The 27,982-nt window shown below is 37.5% G+C and overlaps 3 protein-coding genes across 4 annotated transcripts in view; all 3 read left to right on the plus strand.

Annotated features, from left to right (window-relative positions):
• The window catches only part of LOC126779074 (aspartate--tRNA ligase, cytoplasmic-like), a 66,288-nt gene that overhangs the window by 30,079 nt on the left and 8,227 nt on the right, over positions 1–27,982 (plus strand). The window lies entirely within an intron of this gene.
• On the plus strand, positions 229–26,726 carry LOC126779082 (aspartate--tRNA ligase, cytoplasmic-like). The gene is made up of 13 exons (XM_050502910.1): positions 229–371; positions 1,576–1,697; positions 2,395–2,554; positions 3,242–3,377; positions 8,196–8,370; positions 8,512–8,656; positions 17,859–18,010; positions 18,928–19,094; positions 22,580–22,695; positions 23,881–24,035; positions 24,760–24,871; positions 26,054–26,113; positions 26,555–26,726. Exons 2-13 carry the CDS (start codon positions 1,581–1,583, stop codon positions 26,656–26,658), a joined length of 1,599 nt encoding a protein of 532 aa, XP_050358867.1. The 5' UTR covers positions 229–371; positions 1,576–1,580; the 3' UTR covers positions 26,659–26,726.
• Positions 423–27,982, plus strand: part of LOC126779081 (aspartate--tRNA ligase, cytoplasmic-like) — a 66,825-nt gene continuing 39,265 nt past the window's right edge. The window contains exon 1 of the mRNA XM_050502908.1: positions 423–537. The gene's annotated coding sequence lies outside the window, so the exon portion shown is untranslated. The remainder of the gene's footprint in view (positions 538–27,982) is intronic.

Consider the following 27,982-nt stretch of genomic DNA (forward strand, 5'->3'; position numbering starts at 1 on the left):
CCATTCAAGACCGAACACAATACAACAAAAAGAGATATAAAATATTTTCATAATTCAATATACTGAACCATCTTTACTCATTTGATTTCTGCTTATTTTGGACCAAAATTGCAAAAACTTCGAATTCATATCATAACAAACTGTCAAAATTGACATTTACAGTTGTCAAATCAGACAAATCAAAATCTGCCTGCCAAAAATACATTGTGGGTTGTGAGCTATCTATGAGTGGAACTGAAATGCCAATTTCACCGGAAAGTAGAACATAACCTCACCTATTAATAACATAAACCGAAGTTTGTTCAACACTTAAGTTTTATCTTTTGCCTTATCAAATAAATAGTGCAAATTAAAAAAAAAAAACAAATAAGGTAAGAACTGCTAAGTACCTGTTGAAAGTATGATGAAATGTTGTGAAGTTCATTTAATTGTATCATTTTGACTTTGTTGGAAAGTTAAATTACTATAAATATACTATATGTTATAGGTCATTTGATTGTGAGTAATCAGTGCATTATATTAAAAGATAAAAAAATTGTAAGTACTATTTAAATTAAATTTCTTATAAACTTTATAATTTCATAAACTTAAGTTTAAATATTTGTTTATTTTACTTTGTAATTTGAATGTACTCAATTCATTATTTTAACTTAATCAAAAAGTATATATACACCTTTGGTCTAATACTTGGTGTATTAGTGCAAGCCTGTCTCGGTAGGTACCCACTCAATATATTCTAGTACCAAACAGCAATATACAGTATTGTTTGTTCCAATTTTAAGTGTGTGCCAGTGAAACTAGACGTACAAGTGACACGGTGATTCATTTCCCAAGATGAATGGTGCAGTAACTAAGTGCAAGCACTAGTTAATGTTATTTCTTAAATGTCTGTGGGTGGTGCTGACCATTTACGATTATGTGGCCTTTCCACCAACCTATTCAGCTTAAAAAGTAAAACAGCTTAGTGCAAATCATAAGATTTTCCTTGTTATGAAACTGATCAAAACAAATAATTATTGTTTTAAATATATTTTTAAATAGTGTATAAGTTAGTACTTACATTATACAGCCAGTCTACAGGCCATTTTTAATTAAGTGATATATAGAAAAATAATTGAAATTGAAATAAATTACTTGAAAAATCTTTTAATATATTTAAATTCCACTAGGACTCAGCCGGTTTTTTATGAAACATACTTATATATATACAAGATAGATGTATGTAATTGTATTATATTGCATATTTTATGCATGACACGGCATAAAAGTGGTCTATTATTGCTATAAAATAAAATCTCAACTGAGTTAATTTTGTAACCATTGTTTTAAAATAATAAATTCCTGTGTTTGATGAGAGCATGAAATAAAATTTATTTAGAAGTAATCTTTTATGGGTGGTATGTTAACAAATAAAATGAATATATATATATAATCAATTTGTTTAAAACAAACATTGAACTTATCTTACAAAGTTGACAATCGTTTTTTGATCTCTCTTTTAAGTAAAGTCACCTAAATCAAGAAGAAATATATTCATTAATAATATAATAATAAAAATGTTTTTTATTTTCTAAGATAGAATGGTTTTGTCGGAAGTAACTCAACCAACTGCAGAGGGAGATGCAGCACCCAGTAAGAAAGCAGCAAAGAAAGCAGCCAAAGCTGCTGAAAAACAACAGAAAAAGGCAGAACATAAGGTGCTTATATGACCTTAACAATTACACTACACCTGGTGGCAGCTTTGTGCAAGGCCACTGCATACCACCCACTCATCATATATTCTATTGCCAAACAGCAATACTTATTGTTGTGTTACGGTTTGAAGAGTTGGTGACCCAGTGTAACTTCAGGCACCAAGCAAATAAAATCTTAGTTCCCCAGTTTGTTGGCGCATTGGCGCATTTGATGATTATTATTATTATTGGATTACTCCAAGATATAATTTAGCCCTTATTTCATCGAAACTTTTTAGAATTTTTAACCCGTGCTATATTTGGATGGGCTGGTAAAAACCATGTGTTCAACTGCTAGTAATAAATGGCGAGTCGTTTAGCGTGTTTGGTAGATACTTGCCTTTCGCGCCGCAGGCCGTGGGTTCGACTCCCACTCAGGTTAGACATTTGTGTATATAAACATGTCTGTTTGTCCTGAGTCTGTAATTATCTATATAAGTATGTACTTACAAAAGAAAAGTATTAAATATATAGTATACCAGTTGTCTGGTTTCCATAGTAAGAGCTCTGCTTAGTGTGGGATCAGATGGCCGTGTGTGAATAATGACTCAGGATATTATTATTATTAATGAAAAATAATGTAAAAGTAGAAAAAAAATATGTGTACAGCTTATAATATTGTAAATTATATTAATTTTATACTCATTAAATTTTTTTTTAGGCCTCTGCCCCTGAAACCGATACAACTGAATTAGATATATCTGAAGGAAAATATGGTATTCTAAAAATGATACAATCAACCGGTGAGCATAGAGACCGTGCATATTTCGATGTCAAAAGTCTTGGAGTGCATTTGAAAGGAAAATATGTGTGGATTAGAGGTACGAACATTATGTTTTATAAAAATTCTTAATTATTATATTTAATTACATAATTATAAAGAACACATGTAAGAAAAACGAAATTATAGTTACAAATATTTTAACTTTGCCTCTCTGAAGTTTGAAGATAGACGTTTCTTAATATATTAGATTATTTGTAACTGGCAGTTTTGATAAAGGTTTTGAAATTGGAATGAGGTAATATAGTAAATTAAAATTTGTTAATCTTAACTGAAATTGTCGGTAATACTTAGACAGGCAACACTGACTTTAGTAGATACATTTGGGGACTGACAACATTGTAAGGAAACTTGTGCCAGGTCTGTCATGTGTAGCCACTATGCTAGAGCAATGCAATGGAATAGGGTTCTAAACCATTAGCCCAATAGTGGGACATTTACTATTTTATTTAATGGGACTTTAATTCTAGAAGCAACATTTATTTGGTGATTTTTTTTATTAAATTATATAATTTTAAGAATTTTATTTTAATAACAAGCCATATATAAAAAAAAAAGATTAACAACATATTGTTACCCATTTAAAGTCTAATTCAGCATGAATTTTTATTTAAATAACTTTATACTACAAAAATCCAAATATTATTTTCAATTCCCAATTTAAACTTCCCGACTGAATTATTTTCATTATATGGAAATATTAATGATTTAATGTTTTAATTTTCAGCGCGCTTACAAACATCCAGAGCTAAAGGAATGCAATGCTTTGCTGTTCTTCGACAGAATTCAAGTACCGTTCAAGTGTTAATCAATGTGAACGAAAAACTCTCTATCAGTAAGCAGATGGTGAAATTTACTGGCAAGTGAGTTAATATTTCATTCAAGTAATCTAGTCTTATATCACCATATAACGTCTGGTACAGGATAAATGAGTTGGCAACATTGATTTTATAGTCATAATATAAAAAAAGAAACATTGGCTTATCTTGACTGTTCTTTATCAGAAATATTTTAATTGATAAAAATATAATAGAAATTATATGTGTATAGTATGAAAACTAATATACTTAACTGGAATAATAGTAATATTTTGATCGTACGTGACATTAATTTGACATAGGAATAGAATGGGGGTAAAATCCTTAAGAATGACAATCCTTTTGGTATTTCCTGAGATTAGTTTGAACTTCTAAGAGAGATGCGATAACGAAATGTAATACAGATTACAATTATAACGATGTACATATAAAACTGTTCCAATTAAAAATGATAATTTATTTAAAATATCGAATAATTAGGATTTATTTTAAAACGAAACTTATTTATTTATAAAATTTTCTCTTAGAAATTAGGAAGATGAGTTTATTTTTTTTATGTTCTCAAAAAATTATATTTAAAATAAAAAAAAAAATACTGGCTAATGAATTTTTACGATATCTGCAAAAATGATTTTTTTTGAGCGACCGATCGACGCGTGACGTCATATCGCCCAACGTCGCTCGCTCGCCCATACGATTTCGCCTGTATTTTCGCGTTATTCTTGATTCGGTTAGTATAAAAAAAAACTTTCATACATTTATTATACAGTACCATAGCACACTAATTCAACAAATAGAACTCGGGAAAAATACTTTTTCCATATATATTATTAAAAAAAAACAAGTAGATATTTTCGTGATGAGCTTTTTAATAATAATAATAATATAATAATAATATCCTGGGACATTTTTCACACACGGCCATCTGATCCCAAATTAAGCTTGTACAAAGCTTGTGCTATGGAAACCAGACAACTGATATACTACATATACTACTTTTCTTTTGTAAATACATACTTATATAGATAATTACACCCAGACTCGGGACAAACAGACATGTTCATGCACACAAATATCTGTCCTGGGTGGGAATCGAACCCACAACCTTCGGCGTGAAAGGCAAGTGTCTACCAACCACGCCAACCGGCTCGTCAAATGTAACCTTAGAAGTAAAATTTGTCGTATTTACAAGTTTTTAGTTTGAGGAATCAATCAATTATTTTTTACAGGCTAGTTATATGTATTCGTTTAATATAAACATAATTCGGAATGTTCGTAATACGGGCTTGATACGTTGAATACCGATACTGTTGTCATAAGAGTTTGTATCGATGAAAAATGCATTTCAACGTTTATCTTAAGTTTATTGTTAATCTTGAAGATAACTTGTGAACAACGCCGTATCGTTGATGGTATGCGTTGAAAAAATCCCTAATGACTGTGACCCATTGAAATTGATTTTTACCATATTAGGTTCCTTTGAAAGTCAAATATTTAGTCTAATATAGTACGTATGATACAAATGAAATCAGATAATTCTTTATTCAAATAGGCTTATAAGGGCACTTTTGAATATTTGGGTATTAAATTAAATGTAAAGTTACTACCGGTAATCTCATGGTTTACTTGAGCGATGGGCTGAATCAGTTGAGTCTAAACCACCTCTTGGACTCAACTACAACAAAATTAGCAGTTAGTCTGTACGTGGAAAAAGCCTTTGATTGGGCTTCCCAGGAAATAATGCAACTGGATCACCAATTTTGCCAGATCGGACCATCAAGGTCATTGTCGACGGTGCATGTTCTTACTTAAAATTCGTCAATTCTGGTGTTCCACAAGGCTTTTGTGTTATCACCTACTCTGCTTCTTCTGCATATTAATGACATGTACAAAATATCAATATTCAATGTTGGCAGATGACAGCACTGTAGACGCCTTATACATCGGCCATGAGTATAAACTTACATACATGAATATAAACTTGTGTCTGAAATCACAAGTGCTTATTAACCAAAGTCTGTGATTGGGGCCAACAAAATTTGGTACAACTCAACCCCAATACGATACAAGTTTGCGCTATGACTTCTAAAATGTCACCTTTTGTCATATCCCCTTCATTTTGAGAATACCACCTCGCTGCTAAATCCAGTATCGGGATGTTAGGGTCCGCGGTCTATTGGAAGGTGAAGCCAAATTAGCCTCTAGAAGCTTTGTTTGCTCAACAAGGTAAGACAGTACTTCACGTCAGCTTCTCGCCTAAAATTCTACAAGGCGAAAATTCGGCCCCACATGGAGTGCTCTCATCTCTGGTCGGAAGAGATGGCACTTTGCATATTCTATTGCATATATAATCCACTACTACAACGCTATTTTTAAAGCATTTCCTGCCTCGCACAGACACTCTGCGGCACCATATTACCCGGCGACTTTTTCGAACCATTATGACATAGAAACCTTTGAGAAAAGAGCCTACTCATTCCTTAAAGGCTGGCAACGCACCTGCAAGTACTTCGGTGTTGCAGGTGTCCTTTGGTAGTCATCATAATCGACAGACGTAGTCACTTTCCATCAGTTGAGCCTCCTGCTTGTTTGCCCCCCTTTTACATAAAAAAGGTTTATTTCATTACAAGTAGGCTCCTCACATCGCTATGTGACTAATGCCATAATATGTTTGCATCCTTCACATTCGAGATTGTTAATTTTATTTGTACTTTCATCACAAGCAAATTTACAATAATATGCCGTGGCTCTGTATCGTAACTATCGCGACCCGAATTGTGTACGTAAAATTAAAATATAGGAAATGTACATCATATTCTATATCAATATTATCTTCTATCGAAAACGGAAAGCACTAGTATCTCTACGAGAAGAGTACGTACGGACTTATTGCCGATCACAGTTATGATCAATCTGCATTAACAAAATATTAAAATAAACAATAATAATAAGCTCACTAATATATTCCGCGTGATTTGCGAAAGAATCATAATCCGCAATCATAAGATCGACTTTCGGTAGATTGCTTGTTAGTCTACGTGAAAATACTGCTCTTATTTTAGCATAAAATAATATATTTATAATCGTTCTAATATTATTATAAGTGAAAGAACGTATTTGGGGCGTCTAATTAAAAAGAGGGATAAAATAAATACGAAATTATCAACGCGCGTATCGCAAAAGAGTCGCCCGCAATAACGATTGGGCGAAGTGACGTCACAGTCAAAACTCGGACGGAACAAGAATAGGCATGATGACTGATTTTGAAATAACCTTCTATAATGTAGGTGCACGTCTACTATTACTGAAAATAATTTTATTTCAGTAATAAATTAACTGTTTACGCAAATAATTATATTTTCATTTACCTATTTTGAATTTCGCTCGAAAACACCCGCAGGTGTACCACGCCTGCACGTGACGTCACGCCTCAATAAACGACAGTAAATGTTATATTATGTCTATACTCAACGAAGTAAGTCAGAAAATATTGCGTTTTTCCTAAGGTTAAAAATGAATTCCAAAGTTTACAAGTGGTGTGCGGTCCCTCTGTGTAAAAATTTCACTGGTGGTAGGGCTTTGTGCAAGCTCGTCTGGGTAGGTACCACCCACTCATCAGATATTCTACCGCAAAACAGCAATACTTGATATTGTTGTGTTCCGGTTTGAAGGGTGAGTGAGCCAGTGTAATTACAGGCACAAGGGACATAAAATCTTAGTTCCCAAGGTTGGTGGCGCATTGGATATGTAAGCGATGGTTGACATTTCTTACAATGCCAATGTCTAAGAGCGTTGGTGACCACTTACCATCAGGTGGCCCATATGCTCGTCCGCCTTCCTATTCTATAAAAAAAAAAAAAAAAAATACATTCGAATGCCAACCAGATCGAAGAACAATCTACAGAAGCAGAACGACCATATATAAGTAAGCAACGAAAGATGATGGTTCTTGAACAAAGTGAAAAGCAATTAAAAGAAAGTATGGTTACAGGACATTTTGAAGAAATTGCAAATTGAGGCAGAGATTCATAAAAAATTATTATATATTTTTGATATATTTATATTTATAGAAGTATTCGTAAATATGTCAATTCACAAATTCAGTACTAGTGGAGTTAAATAAAATATTGTCTTAAAAGTTCTTACTAGTAAAAATATTAGGGCTCTTCATATGCGAGTAATACTATATAGCTAACAGAAAAAAACCTATGCTAATACTAAAGATAAATAAAAATGTACTTACAAGGAACATTTCACATTTCGAAATTCAGATGAGCAAAAGTCTTTATTTGATAAAAGAAACTCTCCTAACATCAACAAATCCTGGGCAAATTAGAGGAATTTGCCTTAACAAAGCCTTGTTCCATCATTGGTCTTGATATTTAATTTTTTTCATAAAAACGCGAATAATCAACGACTCAACTAATTAAATGATGCAAAATGATTTTGAAACGCGTAAACAAAACAACTGCTCAAGAGAAACGGTTTTAGATACAGAGGCGTGACGTCATTCGCTCTGATTGGTGTTTCAAATAAAATGGCCGATTGCAGAATTTTATACTTTTATTTTATTAAAAATCTTATTAATCTCAATGTGTATATTAAAATGGGATCATTTTTTAGAATCCTTTTAAAATAGTTTCTTCTCTAAAATCATTTATTTTTTAATTCTTTAATACTGTCATCATGCCTATTATACGAGAGCGCCCAAATTGATTTGCTTATAAAAAAAAGTTTACATGATATAATCATAATTATTTCACGCATTTTACTATAATCATTTAAAGAGTATTTTAGTACAAAAAAAATTTTTTTTTTAATTTACATCTTCCTAATTGATCTAGACGAGAATGATTGTTGCAGCATCCCGAAGGAGTCCATCGTGGACGTGCTCGCGGTGGTGGTGGCGACGCAGAGCCCGGTGGCGGCGTGCTCCGTGAGCGCGGTGGAGCTGTCGGCGCGCGAAGTGTGGCTCGTGTCGGCGGCGCGCGCGCAGCTGCCGCTGCTCGTGGAGGACGCGGCGCGACGCGAGACCGACGTGAGTGTGGAACTAGCACGTGTGCGTGGGTGTACAATTTCATGATGACCGGTTGAGGTCATAAGATGTAAAAGAGTAAAAAACAAACTAACTCACCGTCGCATTTATAATATTAATGAGGACGCAAATCTTCCTACCCAGGATCCCGAAGGTCTCAAGATCAGAGTCAACCAGGACACGAGGCTGGACAACCGAGTGTTGGACCTGAGGACTCCGGCCAATCAGGCGATATTCCGCATCGAAGCTGGTGTTTGCAAATTGTTCCGGCACTATTTGACTAATAGAGGTGTGTGTTTAAACAATTTAATATTATTATATAGGAAATTCCACAGGGATCAAATCCGGGAGAATCACCACGGAATTTTCATGATTAATTTGTGTTTATAATTCATCTCGTGCTCGGTGAAGGGAAACATCGTGAGTAACCTGCACGTGGCGTGTGTCCATCTGCCAAGTTTATCCCATGGAACAACGTGGTAGAGTACGCTCCAATCCTTCTCTTTAAAAAATACTTAGCCCAGCGATTGGATATTTAAAGGTTACTTAACTTTATGTACATAGTATACATATAAATAAATAAATGAAATAAAAATAATTTTATTTGTTTTGGAACAAATGACTATTTAAATAACAATAATTGAAATTTTCTTAGTTGGTTACTATTACTGTACTTATATCCTATATTAGTAATGTTATTCGCTCTTAGTCGGTGTAAGGACCGCCACTTGCAATAAACGCCTCCTCCAACTCCTTCCATCTCTCTCTGCTTTGTTATCCTGGGCCAATGATTCCCCCCTACTTTGATGATGTCATCATTCCATCTTTTCAGGGGCCTTCGTTTTTTATCTCTGGGTGTCCAGTTGGTCATCACTTGAGTCCATCTGTTAGAGTCCATTCTTTGTAAATGCCCATTTCCATTTGAGTTCTATATATATTTGTGTTATGACATCTCTTGCTTTGATAATTTTCCTTATTTTCTTATTCTCTACTCTATGTCTTAATTTTATGTTCATAAAGTTTCGTTCTATGGCGCGCTGGCAGATCCTAATTTTTTTCATTGTCTGACAGGCGTATTTGAGACAATGCATTAAGCATATGTTCATTGCTTTGGTCTCTAATCTCGTTGGTATCTCCTTCATAGCCCAGTATTTATTCCATGTGCTTTGTATTCTTCTGTGTATCTCTTTACTGGTGCACTCTTTGAATGATATCAAGTGGCCAAGGTGGAAGTAGTCCTCCACGTATTCTATAGTAACTGATTCAAACGAAATTAAGATCTTGTTTCTGTTGGTCATAAGCTTTGTCTTTTCTTGGTTTATCTCGAGACAGACCGTAAAGCTGCGATATCTGAGTGATTGTAGCATCTATTATAATTGCATAGGATCTTCTGATAACACAACTATATCGTCTGCAAATCTAAGATAAGTTAGATATTTACCATCAATCTTGATTCCCATTTGCTCCCACTCGGTTTTTCGGCATATACTTTCGAGTACTCCCATGAACAGTTTGAGCGAGAGCGGGTCCCCTTGTTTATACCCCGCTCTATTCGAAAGTATGCGCCCACTGTGTCTAGCTTTACTCGTGCTCTACTGTTGTTGTATATTACCTTTGACTGCCTCATTGGTCTACTGGCTTGATGTAAGGCCGCAGAGCCGGGGGTCCTGGGTTCAATTCCCAGGTTGGGCCAATAAAAAGTTATTAAGCTTTTCTGTCAGAAAATTCTCAGTAGTAGCCCGGACTCTGGAAGTTGGAAGTGTGTACACTCCCTTGTCTCGGAAAGCACGTAAAGCCGTTGGTCCTGCGCCTGAACTCTTTTCGGTCGTGCCGGATTGCCATCCCATCGGATTATGACAGTTAGGGAATAGAGAGTGCACCTGTGTTTGCGCACACACTTGTGCACTATAATATCTCCTGCGTAGTTGGCTAATCTCTCTTGAGATTGGCCGCCGTGGCCGAAATCGTTCTGGAGAAAATTATTATTATTTTACCTTAATGAGATCTATGTATTCCTTATTTATTCCTTGTTCGTTCAAACATTGCCATATAGAGTTGTGATAGATAGTGTCGAATGCTTTGGAATAGTCAATGAAAGCAATATACAGGGTTACAGGGTAATATGTCACGATCCTTTTAAAGGGTTATAGTTCAGGACAATAGCTATCAAAGGACCCCCAAAATGCTTATGCAAAAGTGTATCGTTTTCGAGTTATTAATTTTTTAATATTTTTTTTATTTAAAGGATGTTTGAGATTCTAAAATTCAATAAAAAAAAATCAACGTATTTTCCCTATTTTTTTTTTGTATTTCTTGCTAGGGTACATCCTAGTTAATAATAACCAGTTATAAAACAAAAACAATCTTCAAGCATTTTTAAATTACAGATCCAAAACTGTACAACTTTTCGATTTTTAATTTTGATTCTTTAAGTTACTCGCAATTTTTTTGTAAAAATCACTATGGCTCTTATCGTGCGGATCATTTTAAAAACATCTGCGTTTCCTTAGCTATCCATCGGTACATAAAAAGTACAGTAACAATCATAAACTCAGGAGAAAATTAGATAACAAAGAGACCAGGTAGGAAATTCTAAGAAATGCTATTGTTAAGAAATTAAATCTGGATCAAAGACAAAAGGACCTCAATGCAAAGTAGTTAAAGATTATTTTTAATAGGGGTAATAGGTAAAAAAGGAGAGATAAACCAGAGCTGTCATTGCAATTTTGAATTTAAATCAAAAACAAAATACTTAATCTTTTTAGTTACTCCATACTTTCGAAATTACACTGTTTATTATTCATAATTCGTGTTCAAAATGAGATCCCCTATTTCGTATACAAATACGCATTCTTTTTCTTAATTCACTTTTTACTACAACACTACTCAAGCTATGTCGAATAGAATTTGCAGCATTCATTATTCTTGTTTTGAGTTCTTCAATTGTTTGTACTGGTGAAACATCATAAACCAGGCTTTTCATATGCCCCCAGACATAATAGTCCATCGGAGTCAAATCTGGACTTCTCGCTGGCCATGGGATTGGTCTTCCTCTGCCAATCCATCTGTTACGATAATTGCTGTCTAGCCACTGTTTTACGGACATTCGAAAGTGTGCGGGGCAACCATCATGCTGGAATATCATTCTCTGCCTAAGTTTCAGCGAAACATTTTCGAGTAACTCATGCAGGATTTCTCTAAGCAAGCTTTCATAACTTTCACCATTTAAGTTATCAGGTAGGAAATGTGGCCCAATAAGATTATCATTGATAATCCCCATCCAGACGTTTACCGAGAAACGTCTTTGGGAACCGCTTAATCGCTTTTTGTGAGGGTTTCCCTGTTCTTTTTGAGACCAATATCGAATATTGTGGTAGTTAGTAATACCATCTTTGTCAAACTTTGACTCGTCTGTCCATAAAATTTTTCTCAAAAAATTGGGATTTTCTGCATCACAGTGTAGCATAAATCGGCAAAAATCTAAACGTCTTGCAGGATCTCCTTCTTCAATCACGTGTACGGGTGTGTAATGATAGGGATACAATCCAGCCGCGTGGACAGTAAACCAGACTCTCCATTGAGATACGCCCAGTCGGTTTGCCACAATATTGGTGGAAACTGTAGGGTCCTCTCGAAAATGACGAATAATTACATCCTCTTCATCTGGAGAACGGACACAAGGGCGTCCGGAATCAGATTGTCTCCTTTGCACGCGACCAGTTTCTCTAATTCGACGATACACACCAATAAAGACACTATTGTCAGGTGTCCGGCGATCCGGAAATCGACGATTATACTCACGACGAGCAGCTGCGGCGTCACCGTTACAATATCCATAGCAAAATAAGATGTCAGCGTATTCCTCATTAGAGTACGGACGACGAGAAGAATTTTGTTCTGCAGCCATAATAGTCCTTTTTACGCGCCAAGTTATCATAAACACAAATCACAAATTCCTTTTAGCTAGCCGAGTCACGAAGTTGTAAGAAACAGAGTCCAGTAAACGAAGCGGTTTTTTTCAAAAATTTAAGAGATCAATATTCACTAAAGCGCGTCCACACTATACGAGCAGTGCAAGTACAGTGAGTATTATGTACCCCGACAAGGTTTTATTACTCTTATTCCTAAAAGAAATGAGATAAAAGGAAATTAGAAAAAATGACGGTAAATTCAAAGGAATTGATAATAGTATTCCACAAACAGCTCTGGTTTATCTCTCCTTTTTTACCTATTACCCCTATTAAAAATAATCTTTAACTACTTTGCATTGAGGTCCTTTTGTCTTTGATCCAGATTTAATTTCTTAACAATAGCATTTCTTAGAATTTCCTACCTGGTCTCTTTGTTATCTAATTTTCTCCTGAGTTTATGATTGTTACTGTACTTTTCATGTACCGATGGATAGCTAAGGAAACGCAGATGTTTTTAAAATGATCCGCACGATAAGAGCCATAGTGATTTTTACAAAAAAATTGCGAGTAACTTAAAGAATCAAAATTAAAAATCGAAAAGTTGTACAGTTTTGGATCTGTAATTTAAAAATGCTTGAAGATTGTTTTTGTTTTATAACTGGTTATTATTAACTAGGATGTACCCTAGCAATAAATACAAAAAAATAGGGAAAATACGTTGATTTTTTTTTATTGAATTTTAGAATCTTAAACATCCTTTAAATAAAAAAAATATTAAAAAATTAATAACTCGAAAACGATACACTTTTGCATAAGCATTTTGGGGGTCATTTGATAGCTATTGTCCTGAACTATAACCCTTTAAAAGGATCGTGACATATTACCCTGTAACCCTGTATAAAAGTTTATCATATTCAGTAGATTTTTCAATGATTTGTTTCAGCATGTGTATATGGTCGATGGTAGAATAGTTTTTCCTGAATCCCGCCTATTGTACTGGTTGGTTCTCATCGATTAACGCTGAGATTCTCCGGGGCAATGTCGAACTAAATAATTTATAGAGACGGGGCATTAAACTTATGGGTCTATAATTCGTAATTAATTTAGGATCTCCTTTTTTGTATATAAGTACTATTTCTGAGCCACCAGACACGACCACTGCTCCGGAATATTTTTCTTTTCTAATATAAGATTGAATAGCGTAGTAAGTGGTCTTTATCAGCAATAATCGAGTCATTTGTCATGCCATCTGGATCTGGGCTTTTATCGGTTTTTAATCTCTTAATAGATAGCTCTATCTCGCATTCCAAAAAAGGCAATACTGGGTCCTCATTGCCTGTCGTGTGACCTGAGATCGTGTCATTGTGAGGTTGTTGTTTAGCGTAGAGATCTTTGAAAAATTGTTTAGCTGTGTTCATTAGATCATTTCTATTAGGTATCAAAGATCCGGCTGCATATAACTGTGTCATGAGCTGCTTACTATTGTGGAGTTTTTTGAAAGTTTTTTTACTCCTTTTTTTCCAGGTATTGGTATATAGTTTTAAGTCTGTAGTTCTTCAAGTTATCTTTAATTTCAACTGGTGGTAGGACTTTGTGCAAGCCCGTCTGGGTGGGTACCATTAGATATTCTACCGCAAAACAGCAGTACTTGTTATTGTTGTGTTCCGGTTTGAAGGTTGAGTGGGCCAGTGTAATTACAGGCACAAGGGACATAAAATCTTAGTTCCCAAGGTTGGTGGCGCATTGGCGATATAAGCGATGGTTAACATTTCTTACAATGCCAATGTCTATGGGCGTTGGTGACCACTTACCATCAGGTGGCCCATATGCTCGTCCGGCAACCTATAATACAAAAATTTTTTTATAAATTTCGCTATTTAATTTACTAAGTTTTATTTTTTCTTGTTTCAATTTGTTCCTTTTAGATCTTAATTCGTATTTATGTTGTTTAAGTTCTATGATATCATGTGTGATAATTGGCTGCTTACTACATTTCCTATTTTTCGACTTGTCGGAACATTTAATTAAGTTGTAATCTATATAATCATAGTAAATTTTTAAAGTGTCTTCTACAGGTGGTACGTACTTAGAGATAGGATTTCCAAATATTTCGAAGTCCACAGTTGTATGTGTAAGGCTATGTCTATATTTTACTCTGGATTGTTTTTTACTTCTTGTGGATAGAGTGATTCTCACCATTCTATGATCACTGGGGTGTAATAGTCTAAAAAGAACGGTACATTTTCTATATTCTTAGTTAAATTAGTTGCTATTAAGTCTATTTCGTTTTTAATTTTTCCATTTGGCGATAACCATGTTTATTTTAGTTTGTCCGGTTTTTTAAAAAGCGTATTGGATATCTTTAAGGTATGTGGAAATCTATAAAAAGTTGTCCTCTTTTATTCCCTTTACCATAACCATAGCTTCCCATGACAAGCTGTTCACCTGGCTTCGGTAATCCAATTTTGGCATTCATATTACCCATAAATATTGCATTTGCTAAGAAATAAACAGAGCTTCACTCTGTTTATTTCTTTGTAAAATGATAATAATTCGGATTCGTTGGCAATTTCAGTAGGCGCGTAAGCTTGTAATAGTGAATAATTTATATCTTCTATTTTTATGTGTAGTAATAGAGCAACCGTTTCAGATATAGCTATAAAATCGTTTACTGTTATTGTTGGACGCTTTTTGACAAGGAACCCCATAGTTATTGTTTCCCCATAGTAATATTGGTATCCTAATCTTCTTACTTCTGAGATACCAATAATGTCTCAGTTTATAAAGGAGATATCATGTTCCATTTTAATCATTCGTATGTGACTCGCTAGCGAACGAACATTAAATGTGGCTATGGAATATTTCATATGATTTGGAGGGTGGTAGTCTACTGCCCCCGCGGTGACTGGTCGTTCTGGGGGAGTTATATTAAAATTTTCAGTTCTATGGTAATGGTAATGTTTCGAGATTTTTGCGATAGTTCCAGAGCGTTGCAGGGGCGATGTTTATTTATTTATTTAAGGAAAACAACAGCATGATACAAAATATGTTCACATTAAAAATACAATGTACAGACAATAGAGCCAATTACTCGTTTCCCTCGAATTATGCAAACCTAATAACAGTTAACAGAAGTAGCAACACACAGTCTTCCGAAAATAGAGCTGTGGCATAGTTTGGTGTGTCGGCTTGTGCTGAAGGGACGCTTTTCATCGAGTGATGTTCTTTTTTAGGGATGATTTTTTTACTTTAGTTTTCTTTAGTATTTGGTATTTTGTAGTCATTCAACTGGCTTCCAGGTATAAAATGGCTCGCGATCTGATTAGGAGGAGTAATTTCAAGACCTCGTTTTTTCTGGTTGCGTTGAATATAGCTAGCTCACAGTCCGCAAGAGCAAGCTGATCTCCTGGCTAAACTCTTTGCCGACAATTCCGTCATGGATGATTGTAGTGCACTGCCACCTACAATACCTGCATGTGGCCATACGATGCCTGACATTAAAATCAGTCAACGTGATGTGCTAGCGGTCCCGATGGAATACCAGCCATAGTGCTGAAGAAGTGCGCAGCGGAGCTGTCTCCTGTGTTAACGCGCCTGTTCCAACTTTCTCTCTCTTCGGGAAGTGTGCCGGAGGCTTGGAGAAGAGCTAATGTGCAAGCGGTTCCCAAAAAAGGGGATCGGTCTGACCCGGCAAATTATCGGCCAATAGCTATCACCTCAGTACTTTGTAAGGTGATGGAACAGATTTTCAACAACCAACTGATCCATTACCTAGAAGATCACTGTCTAATTAATGATCGTCAGTACGGGTTTCGACCAAAACGGTCCACAGGTGATCTTCTAGCGTACGTAACACACCTCTGGGGTGAAGCTATCGACAAGCATGGAGAATCGTTGGCTGTCAGCCTCGATATCTCCAAGGCTTTCGACAGGGTCTGGCACAGAAGTCTTCTCTCCAAGCTACCGGCATATGGTCTGCCTGCTCAGCTATGCACCTGGATTGCCAGCTTGCTACACAAGCGTAGCCTTCGTGTTTTAGTAGATGGTTGCGCTTCACAATTCTATGTAGTGAATGCTGGGGTCCCCCAGGGATCTGTGCTATCTCCCACACTCTTTCTTTTGCTTATCAATGATATGCTCTCCCTTGGGAACATACATTGCTATGCAGATGATAGTACAGTGCATGGTGGATACCACGGACGCGCAGTGGCTGGGCGGGCGGAAACTGAGGAGAGGCGGGAGAATCTTGTCATTGAACTCGATAGGACGTTAGATCTCATCGCCAAATGGGGCTCTGATAATCTTGTTGAGTTTAATGCCAAGAAAACACAGGTATGCGCTCTCACGGCGAAAAAGTCAACATTTTCCGCTCTTCCCTCCCTCTGTGGTACTCCGCTGGTGATGCAAAGCAAAATCGCCATGCTGGGGATTGACGTTCGCTGCGACCTTAGTCCAAGGGATTACATCGAGGCTGTTATAAAAACAGCTTCACGGAAACTCGGAGTTCTGAACAAGGTGCGGCGCTTTTTCACGCCACAACAACTGTGCCTGCTGTACAAAACACAGGTACGGTCTTGCGTGGAATATTGCTCGCACCTTTGGGATGGCTCCGCTAAGTACCTACTTGAGGCCTTGGACCGGTTGCAGCGACGTGCCGTACGCATTATTGGCGACGTAAAGGTCACAAACACCCTTGAACCTTTACAATTGCGTCGTGAGATAGCAGCACTGAGCGCTTTCTATCGACTGTATCACGGCGAGTGCTCTGAGGAATTATTCTCTCTAATTCCTGCTTCCCCCTTCCTTCTTAAGTCCACGCGAGCTGGTTCTCGATGTCACCGCCTAACTGTGACATCAATTCCATCGCGAACAAAGAAATTTGGCAACTCCTTTCTTTGTCGCACTTCCAAAAAATGGAATTCCTTACCAGCTCACGTATTCCCCTCCTCTTACAACCCGGGTTCCTTCAAACGAGGCGTGAAGAGGCATCTTGCGGGCCGGCAAGGCGAAGGCGGCTAGTGCAGAACGTTTTTCCCGTCTGTACTGGCCGTCGTCGCGTTTGGACTACCACTTACCATCAGGTGGAGTAGAGTCATTTGCCCTCCCGGCGATATAAAAATATATTTCTTTTATTCGTTCTCCCTTCGGAAGTGCTGGTGGATGGCTCGTAAACAATCCGTTTGTTGTAGCGGATGATATGGCATGATATAGTATATAATAACATAAAACTAAATGAAGATTGACTTAAAAATTAAGGGATAAAAAAATTAAACAATGTTTGTTTCCCTAAAAACATTATTAATAATAGAAAACTTAGTCCCTGGACTTGAGAGCCAACAATCATCGGCTAATGTTCACGTGTTCTAAAAAGCAGCGCTATTCTGTAAGAACTCGCTTCATTACACACCCGTGAAATTGCGATATAAGATTTTGATACGTGTATTCGTGTTATGTTATAATTATAATGTTCAAGTTCGCATATCGCTTACTGATATTTCACGACCGTTTTCTGCGGTGAGTTTCGAGTTTGTTCTTCCAGAATATCCTTACTGGTTTTTTATCTAAAATATGTTACCGTAGGTTTTGTCGAGATCCACACTCCGAAGATAATCTCGGCGGCGTCCGAGGGCGGCGCCAACGTGTTCACGGTCTCGTACTTCAAGTCGTCCGCCTACCTCGCGCAGAGCCCGCAGCTTTACAAGCAGATGGCGATCGCCGCTGACTTTGACAAGGTTAGTGCAGACATCACAAATGTTAAGAGGAGTACCCACGATACTGATATTAGGAGTGAGTACCACAAATTGATAATGGTGTCTTACTCACTGATTTCGGCCAAGGCGGCCAATATCAATGGAGATTAGCCAACTGCGCAGGAGATATTATAGTGCACAAGCGTGTGCACAAACACAGGTGCACTCTCTATTCCCTCACTCATAATCCGATGGGACGGCAATCTAACACGATCTGATAGAGTTCAGGCGAAGGTCCAACTCATCGAGACACAGAAGTGCACACTTTAAACTTCCAGACTCCGGGCTGAGATTCTATGGCAGAAAAACTCAATAAATTCTTATCGAACCGAGTTAAGGTTTGAACCCAAGACCTAAGGATATACGGTCTTATATCTAGCCACTAGAACAACGAGGCAGTCATATACATCCCCACCAATTATGTCATGTCAATTCAAGGTCAAACTTGTCTATTCGTTTTTACTTCTGCAATGGGCTATAGAAGGGTTAACCTTTTTTTTATAGAACAGGAAGGCGGACGAGCGTATGGGCCACCTGATGGTAAGTGGTCACCAACGCCCATAGACATTGGCATTGTAAGAAATGTTAGCCATCGTTTACATCACCATTGCGCCACCGACCTAAGATGTTATGTTTTTTTTTTTTTTTTATATAGAATAGGAAGGTGGACGAGCATATGGGCCACCTGATGGTAAGTGGTCACCAAATGCCCTTAGACATTGGCATTCTAAGAAATGTCAATCATCGCTTATAGCCAATGCGCCACCAACCTTGGAAAGTAAGATTTTATGTCCCTTGTGCCTGCAATTACACTGGCTCACTCACCCTTCAAACTGGAACACAACAATACCAAGTACTGCTGTTTTACAGTAGAATATCTGATGAGTATTAACTTCCAGGTGTTCACGGTGGGAGCTGTATTCAGAGCGGAGGACTCGAACACACACCGTCACCTCACCGAGTTCGTGGGTCTGGACTTGGAGATGTCCTTCAAGCAGCACTACCATGAAGTCTTGGACACAATCGGACAGACCTTCACGGACATGTTCCGGGGGCTACAGAAACAGTGAGTCAATAACACCCTATTTGTTCATGTTAGCTTGATGATGACCAGCTCAACACCTATAACTGGTGTTTTTCCTATAGGATTTTATGTGTCCTTTTAGAACAATATGTACATAACATTTATCTAATATTGGTGGCGCATTGGCTATGTAGTCTATGGGTGGTGTCTTTTGGTGGAGGTGACCGCATACCTTGTAACCCATTCGCCAGTCCTATCAATATAATAAGAAAAATGATTTATGATGAAGGTTTTTCTGTATTAATGTTTTGTGTAAATTGGGGGGGAAATGGTGAGCTTCCAACGCCGGTTTGCCGTTAGAAGCTCAATTCCGAGTCACAACTTCCAGTGGTCCCTCCCGGTAACTGCTGCTCACCAGCTTCTCTCTTGGTGGAAGGAGCTGGTGAGGAACAGGCCAACGTGACAGGAAGACTCGCCAAGCCGCCTGGCCAGCGTGGCGTTTTAAGGCTAAAAACCCCTCAAAATGAATAGCGCACCAGTACCACGGCCCTCAGTCCCCGGCAGCCCCGCTATTCTTAGTTACGGCAGCGGCTACGGTTCCGGCGGGGTGGAGGGTGCAAAGAATCTCCGGAAGAGACCCGGCTGCCATACAATGACCCTGGCTACTTACAATACTCGGACTTTGAATGCTGACGAAAGGCTTTATGAACTCCTAGAGGCAGTTCAATGTATAAAATGGGATGTGATCGGTTTATCTGAGGTAAGAAGACAAGGAGAGGATCTTATACGCTTATTTTGTGGTCATCTGCTTTACCACAGAGGCCACGAAGGCACTTCTTATGGTGGTGTAGGATTCTTAATACATAGAAGGCTTTACTCAGATGTTCAGAAGGTAACAAGTGTATCAACACGAGTTTGTTATCTTAGTCTGAGACTAAATAAAAGGTATGCCATCAAGATCATACAAGCATACGCTCCTACTTGCGACCACATCGATGAAGAAGTAGAGGCCTTCTACGAGGACATAAGGAGAGCGCGTCAGAAAAATGCCTGCTGTTATACCATACTAATGGGTGACTTTAACGCAAAAGTAGGACCTCAAGTAAAAAACGAAACGTCGGTAGGACAGTTTGGGCTAGGTAGTCGTAATCCGCGGGGGCAAACCTTGGTAAATTTCCTTGAGCAACATCATCTATACGCAATGAATACCTTTTTTAAAAAGCGTCATTCAAGGAAAGGGACTTGGGCTAGCCCGGCGGGCCGGACGAGAAATGAGATCGACTACATAATTAGCTCGCATAAGTCAAATACAACAGACGTATCCGTTTAAGTCGCTTTAAAACTAATAGCGACCATCGTCTAGAGAGAGCCACGTTCAGGTATAACCTTCCCAACGAAAGAGCCAAACTGCTTAAAACATCTAGCTCTAAATATGGTAGGGATAGTTACAAACTCTTACAAAATGAGTTTCAACTGCAACTCAAAAACTCTTTCGAAGGGCTTCTAGAAGAGAACCGGAATGTCGACTCATTGAACGACTTGCTGTGCACAGTAATGACGGAGACCACGAAGAGACACATAGGGCGAAAGAAGCCACATAAAGAGGCGAAATTAACATCTCATACACTCTCTCTCCTATCTCAAAGAAGGGAAATGAAGACTGGTATAACATCAGATCAGAGAGAGATTAATAAGGCTATAAAGCAGGCAATCCGTAATGACTTAAGAAATTATAACACCAGAACTCTGGTGAGGACGGGGTGCATGTCGAAATGTTGCAGGCAGGTGGAAAACCTATACTTGAAGTCCTTGTAAAACTTTTTAACGAAATTCTCCTACAGGGTTCTACATCCGGTTAATGGAAGAATGCGATTGTCACGATACTTTATTAGAAAGGCGACAAAACAAAACTGACAAACTACCGTCCAATAAGCCTTCTCTCTCAGGTCTACAAACTGTTCGCTAAAGTCCTGTGCCACCGACTCGCTAACACCCTCGACGAATACTAACCTATCGAGCAAGCTGGCTTCCGGAGTGGATACTCAACTATGGACCATATCCATACTGTCAAGCAGCTAATGGAGAAGTGCAATGAGTATAACCGACCCCTGTGCTTTGCCTTCGTTGATTACGAGAAGGCTTTCGACAGTGTCGAACATTGGGCCGCGTTTCAATCTCTCCATCGCTGCGGTATTGACAAGCGATATGTAGATATCCTCCGAGAGCTGTACAAATTCGCGACTCTGCAGGTGCGCATGCACAAAAACACCAACTTCGTGTCTCTCGCCGAAACTCTTCAACACCGTCTTAGAAGATCTGTTGAAGACGCTGGATTGGAGGGAGAGAGGTATCAATATAAACGGAACACGCATGACGCACCTTAGGTTCGCGGACGACTTGATTCTTGTCGCCGAGAGCACCAAAGAACTTCAAATTATGCTAGCAGATCTGCAAGAAATTTCACTGAGGATCGGAAATCTCAAATACAGGAGATCGAACGACGCATTGGATTAGGGTGGGCTGCTTTTGGAAAGCTCGAAGATACGTTGACATCCAAACTCCCACAATGCCTCAAGACCAAGGTGTTTAACCAACGTGTCTTGCCTATACTCACCTACGGTGCCGAAACATGGACGCTCACTAAGCATAGCAAGCACAAAATAAAAGTGGCAAAAAAGGCGACGGAGCGTGCTATGCTAGGCATCTCCCTCGTTGATCGTGTACCAAACGCAGAAATCCGACGAAAGACGAAAGTCGAAGATATTGGGAAGCGTATCACGAGGTTAAAGTGGAGAGCGGCTGGACACTTGGCCAGACGAGAAGACGGAAGTTGGACTAAAATCGTCACGGAGTGGTGGCCTAGAGAAGCAAAAAGGCCAATGGGCAGACCACCCGCCCGATGGTCAGACGATTTTAGGAAGATGGCGGGTGCTCAATGGATGCGACTAGCACAGGAGAACTGGCGCGCCTGTGAGGAGGCCTATGTCCAGCAGTGGATTAATGTGGGCAGAATATGATTATGATGATGTAAATTGTCTGAAATATGATGATTATTTTTGAAAAGATGTCGGAAAAAATCATGACGACTGAGCTTTACTGGCGCGCGTTCCGTAAACCAATAGAGTTATAGGGATTACGATTTAAATGTTTTATTTATTTATTCTGCTCGTGGAAAGCCGGGGCGGGTAGCTTATAGCTTACATAGAAGATTACACTATCTATTAAGAATATCTTTTTGAATATTTTAAAATTGTAGACTTTATAGTTTAGGAGATTTAGATAATAATCATGATACACACGCAAATACACACACACAAACACAAAAAACCATATTATTTTCTCGCATTAATATTAAGTAATTTTTTTATTGTACATATACTTATATTATGCCTACCTTTAATTCGTTTTTCATTTTTCTTATTATAAAGTTGCAATCCTATGTACTTTAGTAAAAGTAATAACTGTACAACCATTTCCTTAATGTTGTTATATACATATATTATAATTAAAATAAAATATTCTAACAGATTTGCAGATGACATAGCAACGGTTGGTCAGCAGTACCCGGTGTCACCGTTCAAGTTCCTGGATCCACCGCTGAGGCTCGAGTTCCCTCAGGCCATACAGATGCTAAAGGAGGCCGGTGAGAGCTTTTTTTTTAATCTATACTTATAATAAGACAGACATTTGTTTATATAATAGTAGACATTGCAAATGACCCATTGATGGCAAGTGGTCACCACCGTCCATATACATGGGCTGTGTAAGGAATATTATCAATCCAGAATATCCTTCTAGAATGTCCGTCGTTTTATTTGTTTATTTAGGTAAACAAAACAATACATTAAAATTAAAAAAATTATATTTTAAGCAAGTTTACACTCCAACCCAACCCGCATTGGAAAGCGTGGTGGAATAAGCTTCAAACCTTCTCCTTAAATTAGAGAAGGGGCCTTAGCCCAGCAGTGGGACATTCACAGGCTATTATTGTTACACTCCAAAAAATGTGTATACGCTCATACAAATAATATGAATACAGACATTTGTTTATATAATAGTTACTTCAATTCAATAAATTACTAAATTAAAGTAATTCATATATTGAATTATAATAATTCATCCATTTAAATTAATTGACTAGGAAATAATAAAAAAAGATTCAACGTTTCCGTAGTCATAGTAATTTGACGACGATGAGGTACTGGTTGGCGTGGTTGGTAGAACCTTTCACGCCGAGGGTTGTGGGTTCGATTCCCACCCAGGACAGACATTTTTGTGCATGAACATGTCTGTTTGTCCTGAGTCTGGATGTAATTAACTATATAAGTATGTATTTATTAAAGAAAAGTAGTATATGTAGTATATCAGTTGTCTGGTTTCCATAGCACGAGCTCTGTACAAGCTTAATTTGGGATCAGATGGCCGTGTGTGAAAAATGTCCCAGGATATTATTATTATCGAATTTATATATCGCTCTTGTAAGATACAATAGGAAGTTTAATGACTTGGACATGTTTTCTTGTACGCTCAATACATTTAAAAAAGAATTTGTGTGCATTTGTCAACTTAGTCAATGTATTTATATATATATATATAATAACAAATAAAAAATATATAATATTTATTATATATATATTATTGTTTTGCTGTTTGTTAACTGTTTGAATCTTCATATAATTTACAAAATTGCTTATTTTAGTTTTAAGTGGAAACTTGATTGGTGTGTGAACGAGTTAATTGTTGTATAATGTAATGGTGTGGTGTACTTTATGTTTCCCAATTATAATAAAAAAAAATATTTATTATTATATGTGATTATCTGTTCCAGGTGTAACGGTGGGGGAAGAGGATGACCTGTCCACTCCGGATGAGAAACTGCTCGGCCGTCTCGTCAAAGCTAAATACGAGACAGACTTCTTCATTTTGGACAAGTACCCGCTGGCCGTTCGACCGTTTTACACAATGCCTGATCCGAACAACCCTGTAAGCTTTCTGTTCAGATTCTTTATTTAAAGCCAAATGTTTTGATTAACTTGGCAAGGCAAGTCCGTCTGGGTAGGTACCACCCACTCATCAGATATACTATTGCTCGACAGCAATTCTTAGTATTGTTGTGTTCCGTTATTTGAAGGGCGAGTGAGCCAGTGTAACTACAGGCGCAAGAGACATAATATCTAGGTTTCGAAGGTTGTAAGGAATGGATATTATTTCTTACAGCGCCAGTGTTTATGGACTGTGGTGATCGCTTATCATCAGGTGGACCATTTGTCAACCTATTTTTATAAAACGGTGGTAGGCTCGTCTGGTATACCCAAATACCAAGTCTAGTGCTGATTAATAAATTAGTAATTTAACAAAAAAAAAACAGCTAATGGAACGATTTCATCTTCTTGCAGATGTCACATGCAAACTAACAAACTCACTCTTGCATTTATAATATTATTAAGGATAAAATATATTTCTAACATCCTTTAATCTATAATCCTTTCGTCTTCCTTCGTCCTGTTTAGCTTAAAGATTGATTGGTAGAGAATGACTTCAGGCATTAAAACCTTGATAAAAAAAAATTGAGTTTGTTTGTTACATCTTAAATACTCAACCGATTTTGAAATTTAGTACACACATTGTCAGGGGTACAGAAAAGGACACTAACCTACGTAATCCAATGCGTAAGAAATTAAATTATGATGAATATGATGTATTACAGAAAGCATCGAATTCGTACGACATGTTTATGCGCGGGGAGGAGATCCTCAGCGGAGCGCAGCGGATACACGACCCGGAGTTCCTCACCGAGAGGGCGAAGCACCACGGGATTGGTAAATATCTATATTATACGAGAAAAGTGTGTCGGCTTAAATAGTCTATTCCAACCGTTCGAGGGGTAAAGACAAATAAACAACTTTGGCCTTGAATTGACGCGATATCATTGGTCAATATAAATAATTCGTTTTGAATGTCGGCGAAGTGGTTTCCGGAACTTTAGGAGTAAAATTAGTGAACGTATGAAGGTGAGTGTAATAGTGTTGTATTATAAAAAAAAGATATATTAATCAACTGTTTGGAATGCATAATAAAATTAAATAATAATAATTTGATTGCCTCCTTGGTCTAGTGGCTTGATGTAAGACCGCAGACCCGGAAGTCCTGGGTTCAATTCCCAGGTCGGGTCAATAAAAAGTTATTGGGTTTTTCTGCCAGAAAATTCTCAGTAGCAGCCCGGAGTCTGAAAGTTGGATATGTTCACTCCTGTGCCTCGGAAAGTACGTAAAGCCGTTGGTCCTGCGCCTGAACTCTTTCCAGTCGTGTCGGATTGCCGTCCCATCGGATTGTTAGGGAATAGAGAGTGCACCTGTGTTTGCGCACACTCTTGTGCACTATAATATCTCCTGCGTAGTTGGCTAATCTCTCTTGAGAATGACCGCCGTGGCCGTAATCGGTCTGGAGGACATTATTATTATTAAAATTTATTAAGAAACGCTTAGTTTTTACTGTTTTTATTATGACTTAAAAATACTTAAACAAAGATCAATATACAATTATAATATATATATATATATATATATATATATATATATATATATATATATGTATATGTATATGTATATATATATATATTAAATTAAATATATAATGAAAATAAATAGACACAAAATACAAATTAAGAAAAATACATGTCCATCCAAAAGATTGTGAAGAGACCAAGACGCTGACCTTGTTACCTCTGGTTTTACTTGCCTTTCCATTTAATCTCGACATCTTTGAAGGTCTCGTGTGGAAACCAGCATGTTTCTGATGAATTTCTTTAAATCTATTGTATTAAGGGTTTTTTTTTAATTCTTCCACTTGTAAACTAATATACAGTAGTTTAGCGTGGTAGAAATAATCTACAATGTTTTTCTTAATATACAGGAAGTCACTGTCCACTAGTGGGATAAGGATTATGCAATATTATTGTTCCTGGCTATCTATGTTTACATAACTTGTTTTTTTTTTCTCAGATATCAGCAAAATCGCGGCGTATATAGAGTCGTTCAGGCTGGGCTGTCCTCCTCATGCCGGTAATATATATATCTTTTTCTAGATATTAGATTGGGCTACGTTACGCTTAGGTATATAGGCTCAGTCACCATCTATATTAACAGCGGGGCCAAGTACCGTGATTATTAACAGGACATCTATGCCCAGCTATGGGATCTTCACGGGCTGTTGTTGTTGTACGCTTAAATACAACAACACAACACCGCCAACAATTGTTACGTCTCGTAATTTGGGTATAAAGTCGTCACCCAGCATTTATAATTTTCGGCAGTTTAGCTGTGGTTTTTACCGTCGATAAATTTTTTGTAATAAACAGGCTAGAGTTAGAGAAAGCCTTAGACTTTCCGATAGTGAGAGTCAGGAAATAGAGTGCTTTCATATTTGCGCAGACTTGTGCAAGACTTGTGCTTCGGTCAAGAGAACATTATTTTTCTATAATATAATAATTAATCTTTTTGTAGGAGGCGGTATTGGTCTGGAGCGTGTGGTGATGCTGTTCCTGGGTCTGGACAATATCCGGAAGACGTCGATGTTCCCGCGCGACCCTAAACGAGTCACTCCTTAAAATGTTTTTATACAACCTATATATTGAAGAAAAATATTGTTTATAAATAAAATTGTATGCATAAATTATTCCGATTTTTATTTATTTGATCGATTCCATTTTTATGTACCAACAGTACAGAATAATATTTATTACGATAAAGTTTAAATTCTACTAAAAAAAATATGATTTTATGTTTTTTCCTCTTTCTTATTAGTCGATCTGTATCCTGTCAGCTAGTACTTTTATGCAATGGTTCAGTTTATATCATATAATTTTTCCTCTAATCATTGTTAAATTGTTGCAAATAGATTTTCGTGCTATAATATAAATATATACATGAAAATAATAGACTATCATATTTTTTCTAATATTCATAATAAAGCGATCTGATTCAGGAAAGGTTTTATTTTTAATGTGTGTGTACACAATAAATTGAGCGGAAATTTACTTGGTGCTTTTGAAAATACAACCTGGTTTACAGATTTAAAAAAAGCTTGATCTTTTATGTGCTTTTTTGTCTACATTATGAAATGGTAGATTTTTCTGACCGGTCAGGGTAGAAGTGTGGACTAGTCAATATTATACGTTCTTCTCTATCTGCGGTTTGTCAAAAAATAATTTTACAAAACTGATTTAAAATGAATGTATTTATACATTTATTATGGTTGTTTAAAAATTACTTTATAAGACGATAAATAAGCGTGCCGTCATAATAATAATAATAATAAAGGCTTTATATATATATCATCATCATCATCATCATCACCAGCCGAAAGACGTCCACTGCTGGACAAAGGCCTCCCCCAAGGATTTCCACGTTGGCCGATCTTGCGCTGCCCGCATCCAACGGCTTCCCGCGACTCGTTCTAAGTCGTCGGTCCACCTTGTAGGGGGCCTGCCCACGCTGCGTCTTCCGGTTCGTGGTCGCCACTCGAGAACCTTTCTGCCCCAGCGGCCGTCGGTTCTGCGAGCAATGTGCCCCGCCCACTGCCACTTCAATTTAGCAATTCTTCGGGCTATGTCGGTTACTTTGGTTCGCCTGCGGATTTCATCATTTCTGATTCGATCTCGCAGAGAAACTCCGAGCATAGCCCTCTCCATTGCCCTTTGAGTGACCTTGAGCCTTCTTATGAGGCCCATTGTGAGCGACCACGTCTCTGATCCATAAGTCATCACTGGCAACACACACTGGTCGAAGACTTTCGACTTGAGACACTGCGGTATTTGGGATGAGAAGATATCGTGTAGCTTCCCGAACGCTGCCCAGCCGAGTTGAATTCGACGATTGACCTCTTTCTCGAAGTTGGACCTACCTAGTTGGATGGTCTGACCTAGGTAGACA

Source organism: Nymphalis io, chromosome 28 (genome assembly GCF_905147045.1).
Source record: "Nymphalis io chromosome 28, ilAglIoxx1.1, whole genome shotgun sequence".
NCBI classification, from domain to species: Eukaryota; Metazoa; Arthropoda; class Insecta; order Lepidoptera; family Nymphalidae; genus Nymphalis; species Nymphalis io.

Excerpts from the sequence above, each read along its gene's own strand:
- LOC126779082 (XM_050502910.1), top strand. The coding sequence starts at position 1,581 with ATGGTTTTGTCGGAAGTAACTCAACCAACTGCAGAGGGAGATGCAGCA. Across the intron at positions 24,036-24,759 it reads TGCCTGATCCGAACAACCCT|AAAGCATCGAATTCGTACGA; the intron begins GTAAGCTTTCTG and ends GATGTATTACAG. Across the intron at positions 26,114-26,554 it reads GGGCTGTCCTCCTCATGCCG|GAGGCGGTATTGGTCTGGAG; the intron begins GTAATATATATA and ends ATCTTTTTGTAG.